We start from the raw sequence: 18,097 nt of genomic DNA, 5'->3' as shown, positions 1-18,097 counted from the left end.
AAAAAAAACTTATTAGAGTAAATTTTAGGTTTAGCAAAATAAAAATCATATTTGTATGTTATAGTTATAGTTTGTATAATTGTGCTCCATAGTAAAGTTTGCTATGGAGCATCAAATTTGTATAAATCGTTGGCAGCCTCTCGATTCAATTGTATATATGTAACTACTATGTATATGTATCAATAATTGTGTTTGTATATCTGCATAAAATTTGAATTTGTATACAATTGAATCGAATAAAACATTTGTATAGCAAATCTCTCTCGCTTTATACAACACAAATTATACATTGTAATTTGTATAATTTGTGTTTGTATAAAGCGAGGAAGAAAGAAAGACTTTAGAGAACTGGTAGGGGAAGATCTGTATTTGTATAATTATAAGTTTATATGATGAAAATATATGTATTTGTATTTGTATTTGTATATACAGTTTTCTCTCGTTTTATACAAACACAAACGCAATTTATACATTTGTGTTTGTATAAAGTGATAGAGGCAAGGGAGAGTGGCGAGCGAGATTCGTTGGGGAGAGAGGCGAATGACAATTGTTTGCTACGGATTATAATTAAATGAAACTATGGTTATAACATTTAATTTAAATTAACAATTTGTTATTTTATACAATTTTCCCAACTTATATTAAACATAAAATAAGGTCAAAAGTTTAAAATCACCCGGCTCTGAGGCCAGTGCTGTAAACCGTCAGGCTTGGCCCATTATAAAGCAAGTTTGAGCCAGGAACCGACACGATATTGATCTCCTGATAAACTTCAATTACAGAAATTAGGGATATCAATTTCCCCAATTCATTCGTCTGTTGTTCCAGAGATCTAAACCAATCAAGCTATGGGAGGCCATGGAGGTTTGAACATTCTCCCACAGAAGCGATGGAACGTGTACAACTTCGATAACCGTGAGAAAGTAAAGCGAGACGAGGAAGCCGCGGCTAAAGAGGAACAGCTCAAGCAGGAACAATCTCGCAAGCGCGATTCCGAATATCGGCTCGAGCAGCTTCGTCAAGCCCGTGGCTTATCATCTGCAGCAGCGCCGTCGTCTTCATCGTCAAGTCACGTCAAAAAATCGTCATCAGAACAGAAATCGCCGGAGGAGAAACCGGGAAAGAAGGATTCTAACCACATCAACTTGTTCGAAGGGATTCGAATATTTGATCCAGTTAAAGTAAAAGATGAGGAGAAAGACGGAAGGGATAAGAAGAGAGCGAAGAAAGAACAACCACCGAGAGTTATTACTCCGGAGGATGAGAAGTATAGGTTAGGGTATGGAATTGTTGGTAAAGGAACGAAATTGCCTTGGTATTTGGAGAAACCGAAAGAGGATTCTAGTGAAAAGAGTGACGAAGATAATGATTATTCAAGGTCTGTGAAAAAGAGTAATGGGAAAAAGACGGTGGAGGAATTGCGACAAGAGAGGTTGGAGAGGGAGAGGAAGGAAAAGGGAAGAGAGAGAGCTTTGTTAATGGAGAAGAATCGAAGAGATGGAGGATTCTCACGACGAAGATGAGGTGAGTATTGGCACTTTAAAGTTGCTAATGAGTTAGTCGGTATGCTTTGTAAAGATCATTGCTTGTTTGATTTACAATTTGTTGATGTTTTTCAATGTAACAAGCTACCAATTCTGGTGATTCGTAAAGCTTTGTAAAGATCATTGCTTGTAGTTAACATTTTCCTGAGTTTTAATGTATTTCAACTTCTTTCAAGCTCGTATGACAATTTCTCAGTCAGTGAAGTTTTGGTACTTGGGTGGTGGCTTAGGTTCAGAAGTAGGTTAGTTAGAACTGACAAGTGATAAAGATTTCTCTTTGTGAGCAAATCAAAGTGCCCCAAATCTCAATTACTTGTGATCCTAACATTTTAAACAATACTACATAAAGCCTAAGCCTCTCTCTTGGAAACCAAGGGTGGCTCTTTGAATAATGAAGTAAAGATTTCTTCTTTACCGAGCTTCTCTAAGTTTCAGGCGGTTCAGATGGAGAGATTCTCATGGGTAGATTGCACGATTCCTTATTTTTCTGAAAGAAAAAAAAGTTAGAAGTAGTCCCTATTCTAGAAGAATTTCCGACAAGACTCTACCAGGTGAACTCTGTAGTTTTCCATCCTGTGTCTTCTGGTTTCAGAAAGCTTCATAGAGGTACAGAATCAACCCATGCTTCAGATTTCTTGTAGGATGTTAGGGGTTTTGAGTTGAATTTCATGAACTCTATTGGAGCATTACATAGGCTTTGCAGGGTTTGTAGTGTGGTGACCCAGCGTAAAATAGTGGGTGAGAAGGTAAATGTCAGTCTGTTTACCAAAAAATTATGAGTCATCTTGGTACTGATTTAAATGGAATTTCTGCAAGATTGTTTTGTTCCTTGAATGCTTACACAGACTTCTTGTGAGAATACCTGTTAGTCCTGTGGCAATTAATTTGGGAGAGTAATTTCCATTTTGAGACCTCTTATAAATCTCATCAGGATTCTTTTTTTTCCTTAAAATATTTGTTCATTCAACAAGATGCTGTCGAACATTTTTATATAGCTCAAGTTACAAGAGTCAAGAGTGGGACATATATTATTTTATTTTCAATAGATTTTTTGTATTTTCGAAGCACTCTTGAGGTGTATCCACACGGTGTTGTGTACTCAATTTGGAGAAAGGAGAGATTGTGTGTGGGGGAAAGGGAAAGTTCTTGAGGGTACATCTGTATATCATTTGTTTTAGAAAAAAGGTGGGGTGGGAGGAATTTATGCATTTCTAATTATGGATCATTTGAGCAACTGCAAAGCTCCGGTTGGTTGGTAAAATCTCTGGCTGAGTAGAGATTGTTTTCATTTGTTAAAAGCTGGAATCTTTCTTTACCTTTTTGTCTGTATTTTCCTCGAGTTTATTGTTACTTTAGATTTTTCAATACTTCGGGAGCTAGGGAATCATCAGCATGATTGCTTTTCCTTTTTGTACGTCTTCATGCAGGGCAAAGAACACAAAGAAAGTGGATCTGTTGTACCTAGAATTGTTTACTGAGAGCTCTCCAGGAAAAAGCATGGCTGGATGCAGTTCTATTCTTGAATATGTCTATTTTCATTTCACCGAAACATATGCAAAAAGTTCCATGCTCGCATTGTATCTACTTTAGTTTGGCAAGCGCATCGGAGAGTCCATATCCTGTACAGAGAGCAAATCGTATGCTCGAGGGAACTGTTCAGTTCGAAGGGCCTGATTGACCTGGCAGTGGATTATGGAATTCTTGCTTAGCCTGGGTTTATACTTTCTGAAAAAGAATAAGTCAAAAACCAATACCCCTGGGAAGCCGATCCCAAAAATGTTTCTGAGCAGCAAAATGCCCTGCTTCTTCCCTTGTGTACATGCCATAGATGTTATGAAGTGAAAAGTTGAATTTCCTTCTTATAGTAGTAGTGCTCCTGTATTGTTAGCTTGAAGTTGCTGAAGATATTTGTGCTTTAGAGAATAAATTTGGACAGTCATAGGCTACAGAAGACTCTCAAAGATAATCGGCTTTTCGAAATCTTTATCCAAAAGAAGTTTTGAATTTGTTAATTTGGATCTTTGATTTGGCTGGGTTTTGTTTCTTTGCATTTTTTTTATGTTCATGTCATCTGTTTCACTTGAAGATAAATTCCCTTTAAAAAATTGAAAATTTTAGGGGGGTCTCCTGTTAAATTTTTTTCGTCATTCTGTTTTGTTTTTCCTTTTTTCTTTTTTTGGGCTTTTAAGGTATTATTTCACTATGGTTGGACCTTTCCAGGTTAAAAATTTCTCTGCATTGTAGTAGAAACGAGTTCATTAGTGTTGAATGTTGATTAATATTTCTTTCGGTGTCTTCCTTTTCTTTGGAGAATTCGTTTTAGATACCTAATAATTGGATAACTTGCTAACTGCATCATTTTAGCACCCTGAACTTGATTTTAAGTAACGGTTGTAGCATCTAAAAATCAAAAAGGCAGTTTGGTATACAAAATATTCCACGTCAGTAGCATTTGGAGAAGGACCACACCCCAAGAGGTGTGATATAGACAGTTTATTCTAACACAAATATTAGTGATTGCTTGAACCCATGATCTATAGGTCATGTGGAGATGACTTTACCATTGTTTCAAGGTTCTCTTTTAACATCTACAGATCAAAGCTTCAGAAAAAGTCTTAGAACTGTTAATGTTGGCTCTTTGGTTTTAATTCTTTTCATATTATGATACAATATGTTAACATTCAAGAAAGAGATTAAAGCCAAATAATTGAAAATACATTTTCAAGATAAAACCAAGTATTACTCTTTCTTTTTGCTTCTCAGTAAACAAACCAATCATGTTAACCTCCATCTTTAAAATTAAGTTTAGAGATTGATATAAAGATATATTATACATTCAACTTTTCAGAGACTGATCAAGTCAATGGAGACAGTAACTAATAATAAAAAAATTATTTTCCTTTTTATATATCCCCACCCTGCTTATGTGTTGCTTCAGGGAAGGTGAGATTGAATATAAAAAGATTAGTTGACTTAACAATTGCCATACTTAATTTGCAAATTGCAGTTAAGTCCATCAAGTGCTTGTCTCTATTTATCATTTTAAGTTCCAACTATTCACAAATTTTGCATAGATCTCTGTTTTGCAGATATGGCTGCTTATGCTGCTGTAATTTCTCTGATAGGGAACAATACATCAGTTTCCACAATCTCGCTTGGACCTTCAGGAGAGTCACAAAGAACATTTGCAATTACTCTACGAAAAGGTTAGCTCTCTGCAAGAGCTTCTTGACAATATTGATAACGAACCAACAAATGATTTGCAAGAGAAAGTCAAAGATCTAGCACATGAAGCAGAAGACCAAATTGAATCACATTTACAACAACTGATTATAGAGAAGGATGAACACAATCGAACAAAGGCAAACAAGAGGCTTCTTGAGATGTTGCAACAAACTATAGAAGACGTTGAGTCTGTCAAGAAAGTGCTCATCAAGCAGATCAAGAATAACAATTTGAAACCTGGAAGTCTTTCACTTGGTGGTTCTAGCTCACCACGATCGCATGTTTCAATGTTGGAGAATGATATGGTGGGGTACAACATTGAACAAGATTTCATAAGGAGTCAACTTATGGGATACTCATCTCAACTTGAAGTGATCTCTATTGCTGGGATGGGTGGTATGGGTAAGTCAACTTTTTGCCAAAAAAATGTTTTATGATCCTTCAGTGCTGAGCTTCTTTGGTGTTCGTGGATGGATTACTATGTCCAAGGACTACACTTTAAGAAAGATGCTGTTATGTCTCCTTCAAGATGCTATTGGGGTGAAAGGAGAGCTTGATAAGGTAAGCGATGGAGATCTAGCAGATCGCTTGCAAAAAAGTTTAAAGAGTAGGAGGTATTTGATTGTTGTGGATGACATATGGAGCACGGAGGCATGGGATGACATTAGATTATGTTTTCCAGAAAACAATAATAGAAGTCGAATATTGTTGACTACTCGGGACATGAATGTTGCTCAATATGCTAGCTCTCCTAAGGATCCGTTTCCAATGCGTTTCCTGGAGCCAGAAGAAAGTTGGAATTTGTTTTGCCAAAAGGCGTTTGGCAAAAAGGATTGTCCAAATGAATTTGATAACGTCGCAAAGGTAGTTGTAGAAAGTTGCAAAGGATTACCACTAATGATTTCTGTGGTTGCAGGTCTTCTTTCTAGCAAGACACTTGATGAGTGGATGAAAGTAGCTCAAAGTATGAGCTTATTAGTAAACCTTGATGATTATCAACATTGCTCAAGAGTGCTCGCTTTGAGCTATAAACATCTTCCATCTCATTTGAAAACTTGTTTTCTGTATTTTGGAGTTTTTCCGAAAGCTAGAGAGATTTCTGTGAAGAAACTGATTAGATTATGGGTTGCAGAAGGACTCATAGAGCTAAAGGGGCTCGAGGGATTGGAAAAAGTGGCTGCTAATCTTTTACATGATCTTATTGATAAAAATCTTCTTGTTGTTAGTAGACGAAATTTGACAGGATCAATCAAGGCATGTAGAATTCATGATCTTCTACATGATTTATGCTTGAGAGAAGCTGAAGGGGAGAGGCTTTTGTATTCCTATGTTATATATCGCGAATCCTTTGGACCTGAGTTTCCTCCTGAAGGTTGTCACTGGATGTCAGTTTGTTCAGATGGTACTTATCGTCATATTCATTTTGATGATGTTACTCATAAGAAAACACGTTCTCTTCATTTTTCTGCCGATGAATTATGGCCAGATTTACTTTTCAGCCTGGGTCATTTTAAACTTCTTCGAGTGTTGGACTTGGAGGCGGTGGGATTCAGTTATTTCCCTAGTGAAATACTACACCTAGTTGGTTTAAGGTATTTGGCATTGACAGCTTATAATGTTCCTGAGGATCTAGCACTTGCCGATTTTTGGAATTTAGAAACTCTCATTGTTTCTCAACCCCGTCTAGCACTAAAAAGGAGCGTATCCTTACCAATTGGAATTTGGCAAGTGTATCAGTTGAGGTATCTTCGTTGTACATCCATGTTCTTATATCCTCCTCGGAACATATCAGCTAAGCACCCGATTTTGGAAAATTTGCTAAATGTTTCTGGTTTGAATCCTTCTTGTTGTACAAAGGAAATATTTGAAAGGATTAGGAATGTTAAAAAATCGGGGGTTCTTGGTGGTGCTGATGAATTTTTTGATGAGCCCGAATGGCTAGATAATCTAAAACATCTGCATGAGCTTGAGGCACTAAAAATTGCAGCTGGTGGCTATGGCTTGTTATGTTCAGGTTTCAGGCTTCCGTGTGCGGATTCTTTCCACAAAATCTCAAAAAGTTGACACTTCGTCACACTTTTTTTACCATGGGAGGATATGACAATCATTAGCAAGTTGCCCAAACTCGAGGTGCTCCAATTGAAGGTTTGTGCCTTCTATGCTGAAGTGGGCTCAGGCTCAGAAGCAATGTGGGAAGTCACAGAGATGGGATATCTTGCATTGAAGTTCGTTCTCCTTGACGATTTGGACATCATGTATTGGAGAGCTGCTGATGATTATTTCCCATGCCTTGAGCGCGTAATTATCAGATATTGCCGTCATTTAGAAGAGATTCCTCGAGGATTCGCGGATAGTATGACACTACAGTTAATTGAGTTGCATGAATGTTCTCCTACCCTTGTGAATTTTGCTGAGCAGATTAAAAAAGAGCAGGAAGATTTGGGAAACAACCTGCTTAAAGCTTATGCCTTCGATAACACAGGTAAGTAAAATGATTTACGATCAAATTTGGTTGTCTAATCGAAGTTAGTTAGTATGTTTAAATATTTTCGAAGTATATATGTGAATTTGCATTGTATTGAGTTTCCAACTACGATAATCTCTCAATATTATTCGCTTTACAGTTACTGTAAACCCGGCCATTGTACAAAGAGATTCTGATGAATAAGCAACAGAGGGAATTTCGGACAAGGTTGACGAAGATTCAGAGGAAGACACCAAGTGTTGTCTTCCTTGTGGGAATTTGTTCTTTCTGTTTTTTCTCCTGGTAGTAAAAGCAGCTGATTTCATCATCAAAACTTCTCCAGATAACAAAAATACCTTTGGTCTAAGATTTTGTATTGTAATTTGAAGATTTTTGCACATATTGTTCGAAGGGCATTATTTGCAAGAGAGAACTTTGGAGTAACTGGTAAAGTTGTTATCATGTGACTAGGAGGTCACCGATTCAAGTTTTTATAAGATTAAAACTTTAGTGCACCGGGCTGTCCCTTTTTAAATATTTTAGAAGTTCTGTTTCACATCCACATGTATTTGTTTGATATCCCTTAGACTTGGAAGCTGTACTTGTCAAGTTTGTCTATCTTCAAATTTCTCATTTACAAAATCGTGTTTTGCTGCGTTTGATGTGTGTATATAAGGAGAGATAAAATTAGAAATAAGGATATCTGAGACGAGATGAAAGTGGTCCAGTGGAGGACAAATGTGTGAAACAAGACTTAGATGATTTGAGCATGTGAAGATGAGAGGTACGGATGCCCCCAAGGTGTGAGAGGTTGACTTTGAATGGTTTCAGGATAGGTAGAGAGGTAGGCGAAGAAGTATTGGAGAAAGGTGATTAGGCCACACATGACTCAGTTTCAACTTATTGAAAATATGACCTTAAATAGGAGATTGTGAAGGACACAAAAATTAGAGTAGTAGGTTAGTAGGTAGGAGTGTTGCTTGAGTAGTTTTTTATCCTTCAATTTCTACTGCTTCCTTTGTCCCAATTTATGTGACTTACTTTCCTTTTTAGTCAGTCCAAAAAAAAAAAGACACATTTCTATACTCCCTCCGTTTCACAAAGAGTGACCTGGTTTGACTTGGCACGAAGTTTTAGAAAATAAAGAAGACTTTTGAATCTTGTGGTCCTAAATTAAAGTTATGTCAAATGTACTAAATTGTCCTTCAATCTTGTGGCTTTAGACATGCCACGTGGAAAGCTGAAATTAAAATGTTACCAAAAAAGGAAATAGGTCATTTTTTTTTAAACAGACTAAAAAGGAAATAAGGACATTCTTTTTGAAACGGAGGGAGTATTAAGTAACAATTTAACTATAAAATATCTATTTTACCCTTGATGAAATAATTTACAGCCACACAAATTTCTATCATTCATTTCGGACCACAAGTTTTAAAAGTCTTCCTTTCTTTCTTCAACTTTGTGCCGAGTCAAAGTACCTCACATAAAATGAGACGAAGGGAGTACTAGCTATTATTTAATTTATTTTACTTCGATTATGTATTATTTTATTGTAGTCACTGTTCAGAATGCTTTCTTATACTTCTACTACTAGCTATTGTTTTACATAAATTTTTCCTTTTTATTGACTCAAACATCAGGAGCTACTAAATTAAAAAAATACATATGGGGTAACCGTCTAAAGTATTGGACCTAGTGGGATTAGGCTTGTAGGGGTCAACTGATTGACCTGTTCCTCATTACTCATATGGTTAGTTGGCGGCATTTTTAAATTATTCCAACTATAATATATTACTCCCTTTATATCAATTTATATGACATATTTCAGATTTCGAGATTTAAATAAATTTATTTTTATCATAATTTTTTTATATTTTTTAAATACTTTGAATTGTCAATTATTGTGACTTATAGTACTTATTATGGAGTTTACAAACATATAAATTTCATTTTAAAAAATTTGAAGATTTCATGAGCAAGTTTTCGATCAAACTTAAATTGTTTGACTCTTAAAAAACGAAATGTGTCACATAAATTGGGACGAAAGGAGTATTAAAAACTCCTATTATCTCTTACCAGTAGCTGTTTTACCTGCTTCACAGACTAATAAATAAATTATGGTACTTCCCATACAGATAAAATAAACTACTAATATCTTTGGCAAAGCTCTCTGATTCTTCTGAATATGAGCACCTACTATTATTTTAGTAATCCGTCTCAATTTATGTAACAGGATTTGATAAAAAATTTAAGAAAAAAAACTTTCAAATAGTTTTGTGTAAACAAATTTTAGATATTTGGGTGACTACAAATCATCTCATTAAGTGTAAGAAAAAGAATTTAAAGTTAAAGTATTTTTTAATTATAGAAAGGTAACATTTTTTTTCGAAACAGATTAGAAAAAGAAAGAGTGCGACATATATTAAGATAAAGTATTTAAATAAAAGTATGTGATGGGAACATGAAAACCACCTTGAAGTAAAAAAAGGTACAAGTTCGTTATTGATGGCTATAACGTGCCAAACTCTTACCCAACTATTCTTCATGACTCTAATTTTGAATACATTTGTCTTAGGGTCTGTTTGGTACCAAAGGAATAAATATCTTTTTGAAAAAAAAAATGTTTTGCTATTATCTCATATGTTTGATTAATTAAAATGTTTTCAAAATTAAAAGAAAATGACTTTCTTAGAAAGAGTAGGAAAGATAAATTTTACAAGTCACAATTCCACGTTATTGGTCTCCTCCATACCCACAACACAATAATTCCCACCCCCACTCATACACAGGTTGAGTCAGGATTAAGAGTTTGGGGTTCTACTAAGCCATCAAATCATTTTATTAAGGGGTTTACAAGTTAGTATACATATATATTTATTTAATTTTCTAATATAAATACAGGGAACCCTCACTTAGCTCCGCCTCTCTGCACTCTTTCTCATAAATTATATATAAATATTTTTGGAATAATATTTTCTGTTTACTAATCAAATACGTAAGAAATTAAAAATCGCTTATTTTGCAGAGAAACGTTTTCCAAACACATCCTAATAATCTAAGTAATCTGGCACATAATGACATAAAGCCAGGATTATAATAATAAATATTCTAGTTTGTTCCTATACGTTAAATGTATTAGAGTATAAATGTTGAAAAGTGATTAAATATTAATTAGGATAGATAAGGTTTAGTAGGATGTATTAATATATATGTTGACCAGGCTGTAGAATACAATAATTAGTCCATTAGGCCAACAATTCTCTTCCTCTTAATCAGAGAAAAAATCTCATAGCAATAGAATGGAGAAATCAAAATGTCAAAAACAAACTTTGTTAAGTGTTGCTAATCTTAAGCTTCCCTCAGTAAGTTTTTAATTAATTATAAAAAAAATTCTTTCATCATCTTAATTTGTGTTTTAGCAAAGGAAAAAATATAATTATGTATTTAGTTTTCTAATGAAGGTTAGTGGATATTAGTTTCAGGTGGTGGTGGTGAATGCAGATTTGGGATGCACACATTGCAGGAGCAGAATATCTCAAATCATGTCAAGGATAACAGGTAAAAAAAACTTAGGGTTATTATATGTTTGTGAATTTTTATAATCGTGATGTCCAGAGTCAGCTTGTTATTTTTATGTTAACATATAAAAGTAGGGAAGTTCAGAAATTTTGTATGAGGTGTTGGTATTTTTTTTTGCCTCACCGATAAATGAATGGTTCTTAATCCATTTCATTGACAACTTGATCGTATTCTTGCTGGCATAAATCACTAATTCCATAGGGTACCTACGCCTCCCACGGTTACATATATCGACCAATGTATGTGATGAAGTTTGACTTGACAGAATTTAAGAAAGAAAGAAAAACTTTTGAAACTTGTACTCTAAAATAAGTTATATATGTTTGTGTAGGTATAAATCATTTCATCAAGAATAAAATGGATATTTTAAACTTAAATTATTATTAAATATAAAAATGTTTCATTCTTTTTAGTTTTTAGAATGGACTAAAAAAGAAAGTGGATCATATAAATTGAGACATCAGGAGTAATATTTTTGTTTCTGCTGTAATTTGACATGAAATTTTATGATTCTCAACTCACTTCAGGACAGACGCCGGGAATTTTAAGTTAAATTTACCTATTTCCACTAATTAGGTGTTTTACTCTTAGCTACCTTTATGCACTTGTATAGAGTTTTTATACATGCTAATAAAGTTCTGAAATTTAAATTATTGTAACTAATATTGACAGGGATGAGGGAGTATACAATAGATGTTGGGAAAAAGCAAGTGATTGTAAGAGGGGATGTTAGAAATCATCACCAGGAAAAAAATGGTGCAGTGAAGAGCCACAAGATCAATGAACACCATAGCCAAATTTTCGCCTTCTTCTTTAGTTTACTGAACTTGCGTTGGAGCACCAAGAAGATGATTGATTAATCGAAAGAACAAAGAGTTTGATTGATGAACATTCATTCATGGGGTTGACATGTATGAATTTATCATGCTAACAAAGGAGTCAAATACATATTCTTTCAAATGTTTATTTGTTGGGAATGTTGTGTTTCCAATTGATTACTGGTGAGTTTCTCCTTTTGTTCATTGTATAAAGTTTCTAGTTTCTTTATACTCTACCAGATAAGAAAAACATAAATCAATTCAATAGTGAACTTAAATAACCTGCTAGCTGACGATCTTTTGGAAACAACCTCTCTTCCTTTTTAACGAAGAGGTAAGGTTAACGTACACATTACTCTCCTAAGACCCCACTTGTGAAGATTACATTAGGTATGTTGTTGTAGTGAACCTAAGTAAGTACTCTCTCCATATCAATTTATGTGATAGTGTTTCACTAGGCACAAAGTTTCAGAATGAAAGAAAGACTGTTGAAACGTGTGATTTAGAACAAACCATAGATATTTATGTAGCTACAAGTCATTTCATTTGTACAGCTAAAACAAACCTTCAAACTCTCCAAATAGTAAACATGTCAAACTAAGTGGAATGGAGTACCAAAGATTCAAGAGACACACAACAAGAAATATCATTTTTCTCAAACAATATTTGCAAGCATTCTGATCCATATTAATTGAGTAATTTCAACAACCATCATATAGTATAGAACTTTGATCAAACATTTCCTAAAATAGTACAAAGTGTTCATACTACAAAGGATATATCAACAAGATGAACAAAAAGAGAACATTAAGACATTCAATCTTGTCCCATCTCACCTTTAATTACCATTCTAAGAATACCATTTTTCATTTGTGCTTCAACCTTCTCAGCTTTACAGCAATCAGTGCTAAACTCGAGACTTCCTCCGTATTTCCTCCCTGATTCCTCAGATTCCACTTCTATTTCTCCTTTGCCAGTGAAGTAAACCGTGTTGTTCTCTAACCATACCTTAATCCCATCTTCACCAACGCCAGGCATTGCCACTCTCACAAGTATACCATCCTTCAGTGTATCCACTTCTAGCACCTCTTTCGGTCCTACTGACTGAAACGGGTTCTCCATCTTGAATTCTTGTGGAGCACCCGTCACGAGAACTGCAAATAAACACAGGGAAAATGAATAACAGAGCTTCGACCTTCAATGGAAGTAAACAAAAACAACCATTAGAGCTCAATCTCAAACTAGTTACGACTGGCCATATCAATCATTTAATTCTTTTTGGATAACACTGACGTCTGAGCCAATTTCGTAAACCTCAACTTTACCACCAGATAACACTACCTCCCCCAACATAGACACATCAAGTAACTCTGCTCACCAAGGCTTAGGCACGTGAGAAGAAATTAATTATTGTGTTTTTGCTTCTTGCTGAGCTTTGAACCTGGACTCCAAGGTTTGCATTCATGTCATTGACCACTATGCTACTACGCTACACCTTTGGGTGCTCCAGCCATATAAATCAAGTATACATTTTTTTTCCCCCAATAATGATGGTGTTTTGCCAGCTTGCGCGCACATAGACTATTCCACTAGATACATGTTACCTCCCACCCACACAAATACATAGTTACCAAGTGACTCTACTCACGAAAATTGAGCAAAGTTTCGGCAAATGGAAAGAAACCTATAGTTCCATTTTTGGTTTGTTTCATACTCCTACTCAATTTCTTTTAGGATAAATAAATTAGCAATATTCTCTAACACACCAATTTCAATACTTTAATCAAATCTCTAACTAAACCAAAAATACTCTGAACACAACACAAATGGAGTTGATTTCTCAAATGATCAGTTAATTAATAGGTTATTATCTCAAAAATTCATCTTTCTTCTTAGATTCCAATTTTCTTCAACATGAAAATAACTTTCTGAGAGATAATAACTATTAGTTGAATAACCATATGCGAAATACAGCCAACTTAAATGTGTTGATAATCGGCTCAACATAAAATATACATTCTACCTAATGTAAATGAACAAATATCACATAACATAAAGTGTAAATAAGAAAAAGAGGTAAACGGATGAATCAATTACTTGGCTCAGTAGAGTTTTTCTGCTCATTGCTCAAGGAATTTGAATCTGAAGTTGTAATGGAGGAAAAAAAGCGTGTCATTGAAGGAGCAGCAGTAGTAATTTGGGATTTGGAGCTGAGTAATTTGAACAGTGTCGAAGCTCCGGTGGCTTTTCTGATACTTAGAGCCATTGACATTTTTTCCGATCGATCTGTGATTATCTCGATCAAGGGTTTTAGAGTGGTTTATGGAAATGGTACCTTTTGGTTTGCTATCTTGGGCCTAATTTTGGGCCATTAGGCCCATGTTAACTACATGGGTTGAGACATATAGGCCCATAGTCAAACAAACCTAAGGGAAAATTACGCGTATAAGCAAACATATACTAGTTAATTAGTTGACATAGCTATTTTATCTTAATTACAATTCGCGAACTACTTTTAGCTACAATTACGCGGCTCAGCTTTTTAGTTTCTATAATTTGCACGCTTGTATAATTCAGAAGTTGTATAATAAAATTTGTATAACTTTTGTATAATTTGTATAATATAATTTGTATAACTTTTGTATAATTCGAAATTTGTATAATATAATTTGTATAACTGCGTACACTTCTAATGTTTGTAATTGTATAAATTCGTTATTTTGAGTTTATACAAAAATAACTGAATTATACAAATATACCTGTAAATTATACAAACCTGTGAATTATACAAATCCGCGAAATATACAAACAAGACAGCTTAAACTGTAACTACATCCCGTAAATATGCACACTATAGTTATGTAGCATAATTAAGTTTATTATAGTGGCTATTTGCATAAGTTCCCATTAATTAAAACCCATATCTCCCCCCTCCCCCACCTACCCACCCCAAGAAAACAGAAAAAAAGATCATAATATTAGTTTTTAAAAAATAGTTGTGGAAAGAAAAGAGAGACCCCAATTTGAGAATTGAGTGAAAATTGATTGTAGAATTGCTAATTTACATTTTGCAAGGCGTTTTGGGGCGAGCTTTGTGGCGGAGCATAGTAAAAACGCATTTGAGGTGATTTTTGAGGGTAAAAGTATCGTAAGACGTAACCTTTTTAGTCTAGATATACGTTTAGGAGTTAGACAAGTTTTTGTTTTAGAGAATAACTCCAGAAAATCTCTTCAAATTATAATTAAAAATAGCTAATTAAGACCTTAAATAAATAATATTTAAAAAAAAAACACCATGATTCAACTTGATGTTAAATTTTAAGAAATTAAAAATCAAAATAGTCTTTATTAATGTTAAAGATCATTGTGCAGACTACTGATCAGTTGTTAAAAAAAAAATCTGATTAACTTTTCAGATGAGAAGTTCTGGCTATTTTTAAGCCAATGGTTGATTTTAATCAACATTTTAAAATGAAGCGAGTTTGTGTACATTTCCACTTATTTTAAACTTTCTATAAAACTACATTCAACAAAGAAATTTAAACAATTAATTGTTGTGCCACAATTTGGCTATAGTCGTGATGACAAGTCGGACGTTTCATCTAAATTAATCACACAAAATGTAAGAAAATGGCTAAGAAATCTCTTTGAATATTAATATTCACTTTTATTTTATTCATGAATATATTTAATTATAGGAGTTAAATGTTTTTTTATATCATGAATACATTTTTAATTTGTAATTAAAATGAGATAAAAGCTCAAAAAATTGACAAAATAGATAAATACTAATAGAGGTCATTGAGAGGTGTCACGTCATCGTTTTCATATTTGGCTTTATATATATATATACATTGTATATTAATCATTCAAACTACTATCCATCGACTACAATATTCAACAAAGAAAATAAATTAATTATTGAGTCATGATTTGATTATAATATTGACAACAAATAGGACATGTCATCTACCAATCCAGTATACGCCGTCAAATTAATTTTGGGAATAAGGAGAAAAATGCACGTTGGATGTCCAGGAAATAAGAAATTTTGTTGAGGAGTGAAATATATTGTGAATATTTTACTAGTATATCTATATCTATCTTCTATACTACCTTAAAAGCGAACTCCTAAACAGAATATTGAATTACTATAATATTTCCAATTAAAAATACTTAATTTATTGTATTTATTAAATTAATTATTTGTACTATATTAAATGTAGATACCCTTTCATATTAAAAGGTTGTGATTTTCTCAAAGAGATGTGACTTTTCCAAAGGGTTGCGATTTTTTTGACGGATTTTGACATTTTCGATGAGTTGTGACTTTTGCAAAAGGTTGTGATTTTTCTGTTGAGCAGTGACTTTTTCGAAAGGTTGTAACTTTTCTGATAAGGAACAATTAGCACATATTCATACTACTATTTTTTAGCTATAAATAGAGGGCTCCCTCTCACTTTTAAACTACGATTTTTGTAAATTTTCTACTCTTCTTCTTCTTAAAAAATCTCAGGGTTATTTGCAACAGTTAAGTAAGTTCAAAATTCAACAAAATTCGAAGTACCACATAAGAAAGAGTTGGTGAACAAATTGTAGTAAATCATTCATAAATTCACACTCCTATTTTTTCTTACGATTTCCATGAGTTAATAGTGACGAAAAGTTTTGGGAAAGACAATAATAATAAACAAATATGAAAAAAGTCACATGATTTGGGTAAAATATTTTTCTTTCGTTTTTTATTTTTTATTTTTTTTACCCTCAAATGAAGCCGTTTCTTTATAATTAAAAAATCTAACTATATATTAAACAATAATGTTTTAATTACCTTTCAAAAAATAATAAATTAATAATTTTCATAGTGAATGATAATAGAAGCGTGTATAAGCAATTTATAACATTTAATTTTTAAAAAAAAGTCTCTTAATTGCGTTTTTCAACAATCAAGATTAAAATTATAATAACTCTGTAGTACAATTATAAATTAGAAGAGAAAGTAAATAAGCAATTTTATAACAATAAATCAATATTATTATAAGAAAAATAAAAAATAATACACTCTCTGTCCACTTTTAATTGTCATGTTGCGCTTTTCGAAAGTCAATTTGACTAATTTTCAAAGTTAAATTAAATTACATTAATTTGATATTTTAAACAAAACATTTAGATATTCAAAAACTATACGAAAAGTACTATAAATTCAATTTTTTTGCATATCAATATAATCAAAAAATACATCATAAAATATTTGTCAAAATTATTATCATTTGACTCTAAAAAGAAAATTATGACAATTTTCAAAGTTAAATTAAATTACATTAATTTGATATTTTAAACAAAAAATTTAGATATTCAAAAACTATACGAAAAGTACTATAAATTCAATTTTTTTGCATATCAATATAATCAAAAAATACATCATAAAACATTTGTCAAAATTATTATCATTTGACTCTAAAAAGAAAATTATGACAATTAAAAGTAAACGGAAGTAGTAAATTACTGTTAATTTTAGTAATAATTCTTAATTCCTAGAATACTAAGCATTGATAATTTGAAGGATTTTTTATTGAATTGAAAGGTTTTCAGAACAGGAAAAGTCAGTCAGGACTTTACGATTTGTATAAGAAACTTTATTTTGTTGTTTGTTCAAGAAAACATCTAGGCTTCAACCCTCCCTACAGCGTGAATTGACTCTTAAATTTCTATTCCTTTTTCAAATCAATTTTTTAATCAAGTTATATATTATTCATTTTTATGTTTTTTTTTTGCCAATGATTTATTATATATTATCTTTTTGATTGTTAAATTTTCTTGCAGCACAGTCCCAAACATAATTTATATCAGAGTTGAGCAGGTATGAGTTTTTCAATAATAAATTATCAAATCAATTATTGACATGTGTATATTGTACGTATATACATGATCGTGGACTTGTAGATATTACTTTTTCGTTTCACATAATTTTTCCTCAAATAGTAAAAGTTACTTAATTGAATATTGCATAATATTAAAAATTAAAATATTAGTTTTGCTTATGTTTTGATGGTAAACGTCTACAACGTGGTTTCATTGTTTATGGTACGCCAATTTTATGCAGTAATTAATATGACAATACATTATCTATATATGTTTTTACTATTGATAAGTTAAAGTTACTAATTAACTTAGATTCCCTATGTTTTTTTGTTTTTGTTGCAGCCTAATCAACATATCAAATGCTAATATGAAGATTATAAAGTTTGTTATTGTTTTATGTAGGGGTGTTCACGGTTTGGATAAAAACCGATCCAAATCGAAAAACCAAACCAAACCGATAAAATAAAATCGATTTTATTTGGGTTTGGTTTGGTTTTAGATTTTTGAAAACCGATAGTATTTGGTTTGGTTATGGTTTTATTCGAAAAAACCCGAAGAAATAACCGAACCGAATCGATGAATTATATACATATATTTTATTAATA

At 32.8% G+C, this 18,097-nt stretch overlaps 4 protein-coding genes across 4 annotated transcripts; 3 read left to right on the top strand and 1 right to left on the bottom strand.

The window, feature by feature from the left end:
- Positions 1-848: 848 nt before the first annotated feature.
- Positions 849-1,523, top strand: LOC107057657 (leukocyte receptor cluster member 1 homolog). The gene has a single exon (XM_015312408.1). The coding sequence runs from the start codon at positions 849-851 to the stop codon at positions 1,521-1,523; it is 675 nt and encodes a 224-aa protein (XP_015167894.1).
- On the top strand, positions 1,437-7,075 carry LOC102600512 (putative late blight resistance protein homolog R1A-10). The gene is made up of 2 exons (XM_006355401.2): positions 1,437-1,524; positions 2,972-7,075. Exon 2 carries the CDS (start codon positions 5,196-5,198, stop codon positions 6,831-6,833), a length of 1,638 nt encoding a protein of 545 aa, XP_006355463.2. The 5' UTR covers positions 1,437-1,524; positions 2,972-5,195; the 3' UTR covers positions 6,834-7,075.
- A 3,413-nt stretch (positions 7,076-10,488) lies between these two features.
- LOC102599842 (uncharacterized) lies at positions 10,489-11,861 on the top strand. The gene is made up of 3 exons (XM_006355399.2): positions 10,489-10,595; positions 10,710-10,791; positions 11,485-11,861. The coding sequence occupies exons 1-3, from the start codon at positions 10,533-10,535 to the stop codon at positions 11,670-11,672; spliced, it is 333 nt and encodes a 110-aa protein (XP_006355461.1). The 5' UTR covers positions 10,489-10,532; the 3' UTR covers positions 11,673-11,861.
- A 397-nt stretch (positions 11,862-12,258) lies between these two features.
- Positions 12,259-13,947, bottom strand: LOC102599517 (14.7 kDa heat shock protein-like). The gene is made up of 2 exons (XM_006355398.2): positions 13,728-13,947; positions 12,259-12,784 (listed from the first exon to the last, which is right to left on the bottom strand). The coding sequence occupies exons 1-2, from the start codon at positions 13,900-13,902 to the stop codon at positions 12,447-12,449; spliced, it is 513 nt and encodes a 170-aa protein (XP_006355460.1). The 5' UTR covers positions 13,903-13,947; the 3' UTR covers positions 12,259-12,446.
- Positions 13,948-18,097: the final 4,150 nt, after the last annotated feature.

Source organism: Solanum tuberosum, unplaced genomic scaffold (genome assembly GCF_000226075.1).
Source record: "Solanum tuberosum cultivar DM 1-3 516 R44 unplaced genomic scaffold, SolTub_3.0 scf00201, whole genome shotgun sequence".
NCBI classification, from domain to species: Eukaryota; Viridiplantae; Streptophyta; class Magnoliopsida; order Solanales; family Solanaceae; genus Solanum; species Solanum tuberosum.
The sequence above is the reverse complement of the archived record's forward strand: the minus strand, read 5'-3'. Positions and strand labels throughout refer to the sequence as shown.

Coding starts and splice junctions, on each gene's coding strand:
- LOC107057657 (XM_015312408.1), top strand. CDS start 849: ATGGGAGGCCATGGAGGTTTGAACATTCTCCCACAGAAGCGATGGAAC.
- LOC102600512 (XM_006355401.2), top strand. CDS start 5,196: ATGTTTTATGATCCTTCAGTGCTGAGCTTCTTTGGTGTTCGTGGATGG.
- LOC102599842 (XM_006355399.2), top strand. CDS start 10,533: ATGGAGAAATCAAAATGTCAAAAACAAACTTTGTTAAGTGTTGCTAAT. Junction 10,596..10,709: donor CTAATCTTAAGCTTCCCTCA/GTAAGTTTTTAA, acceptor AGTGGATATTAG/TTTCAGGTGGTGGTGGTGAA. Junction 10,792..11,484: donor AATCATGTCAAGGATAACAG/GTAAAAAAAACT, acceptor TAATATTGACAG/GGATGAGGGAGTATACAATA.
- LOC102599517 (XM_006355398.2), bottom strand. CDS start 13,902: ATGTCAATGGCTCTAAGTATCAGAAAAGCCACCGGAGCTTCGACACTG. Junction 12,785..13,727: donor GAAAAACTCTACTGAGCCAA/GTAATTGATTCA, acceptor GTTTATTTGCAG/TTCTCGTGACGGGTGCTCCA.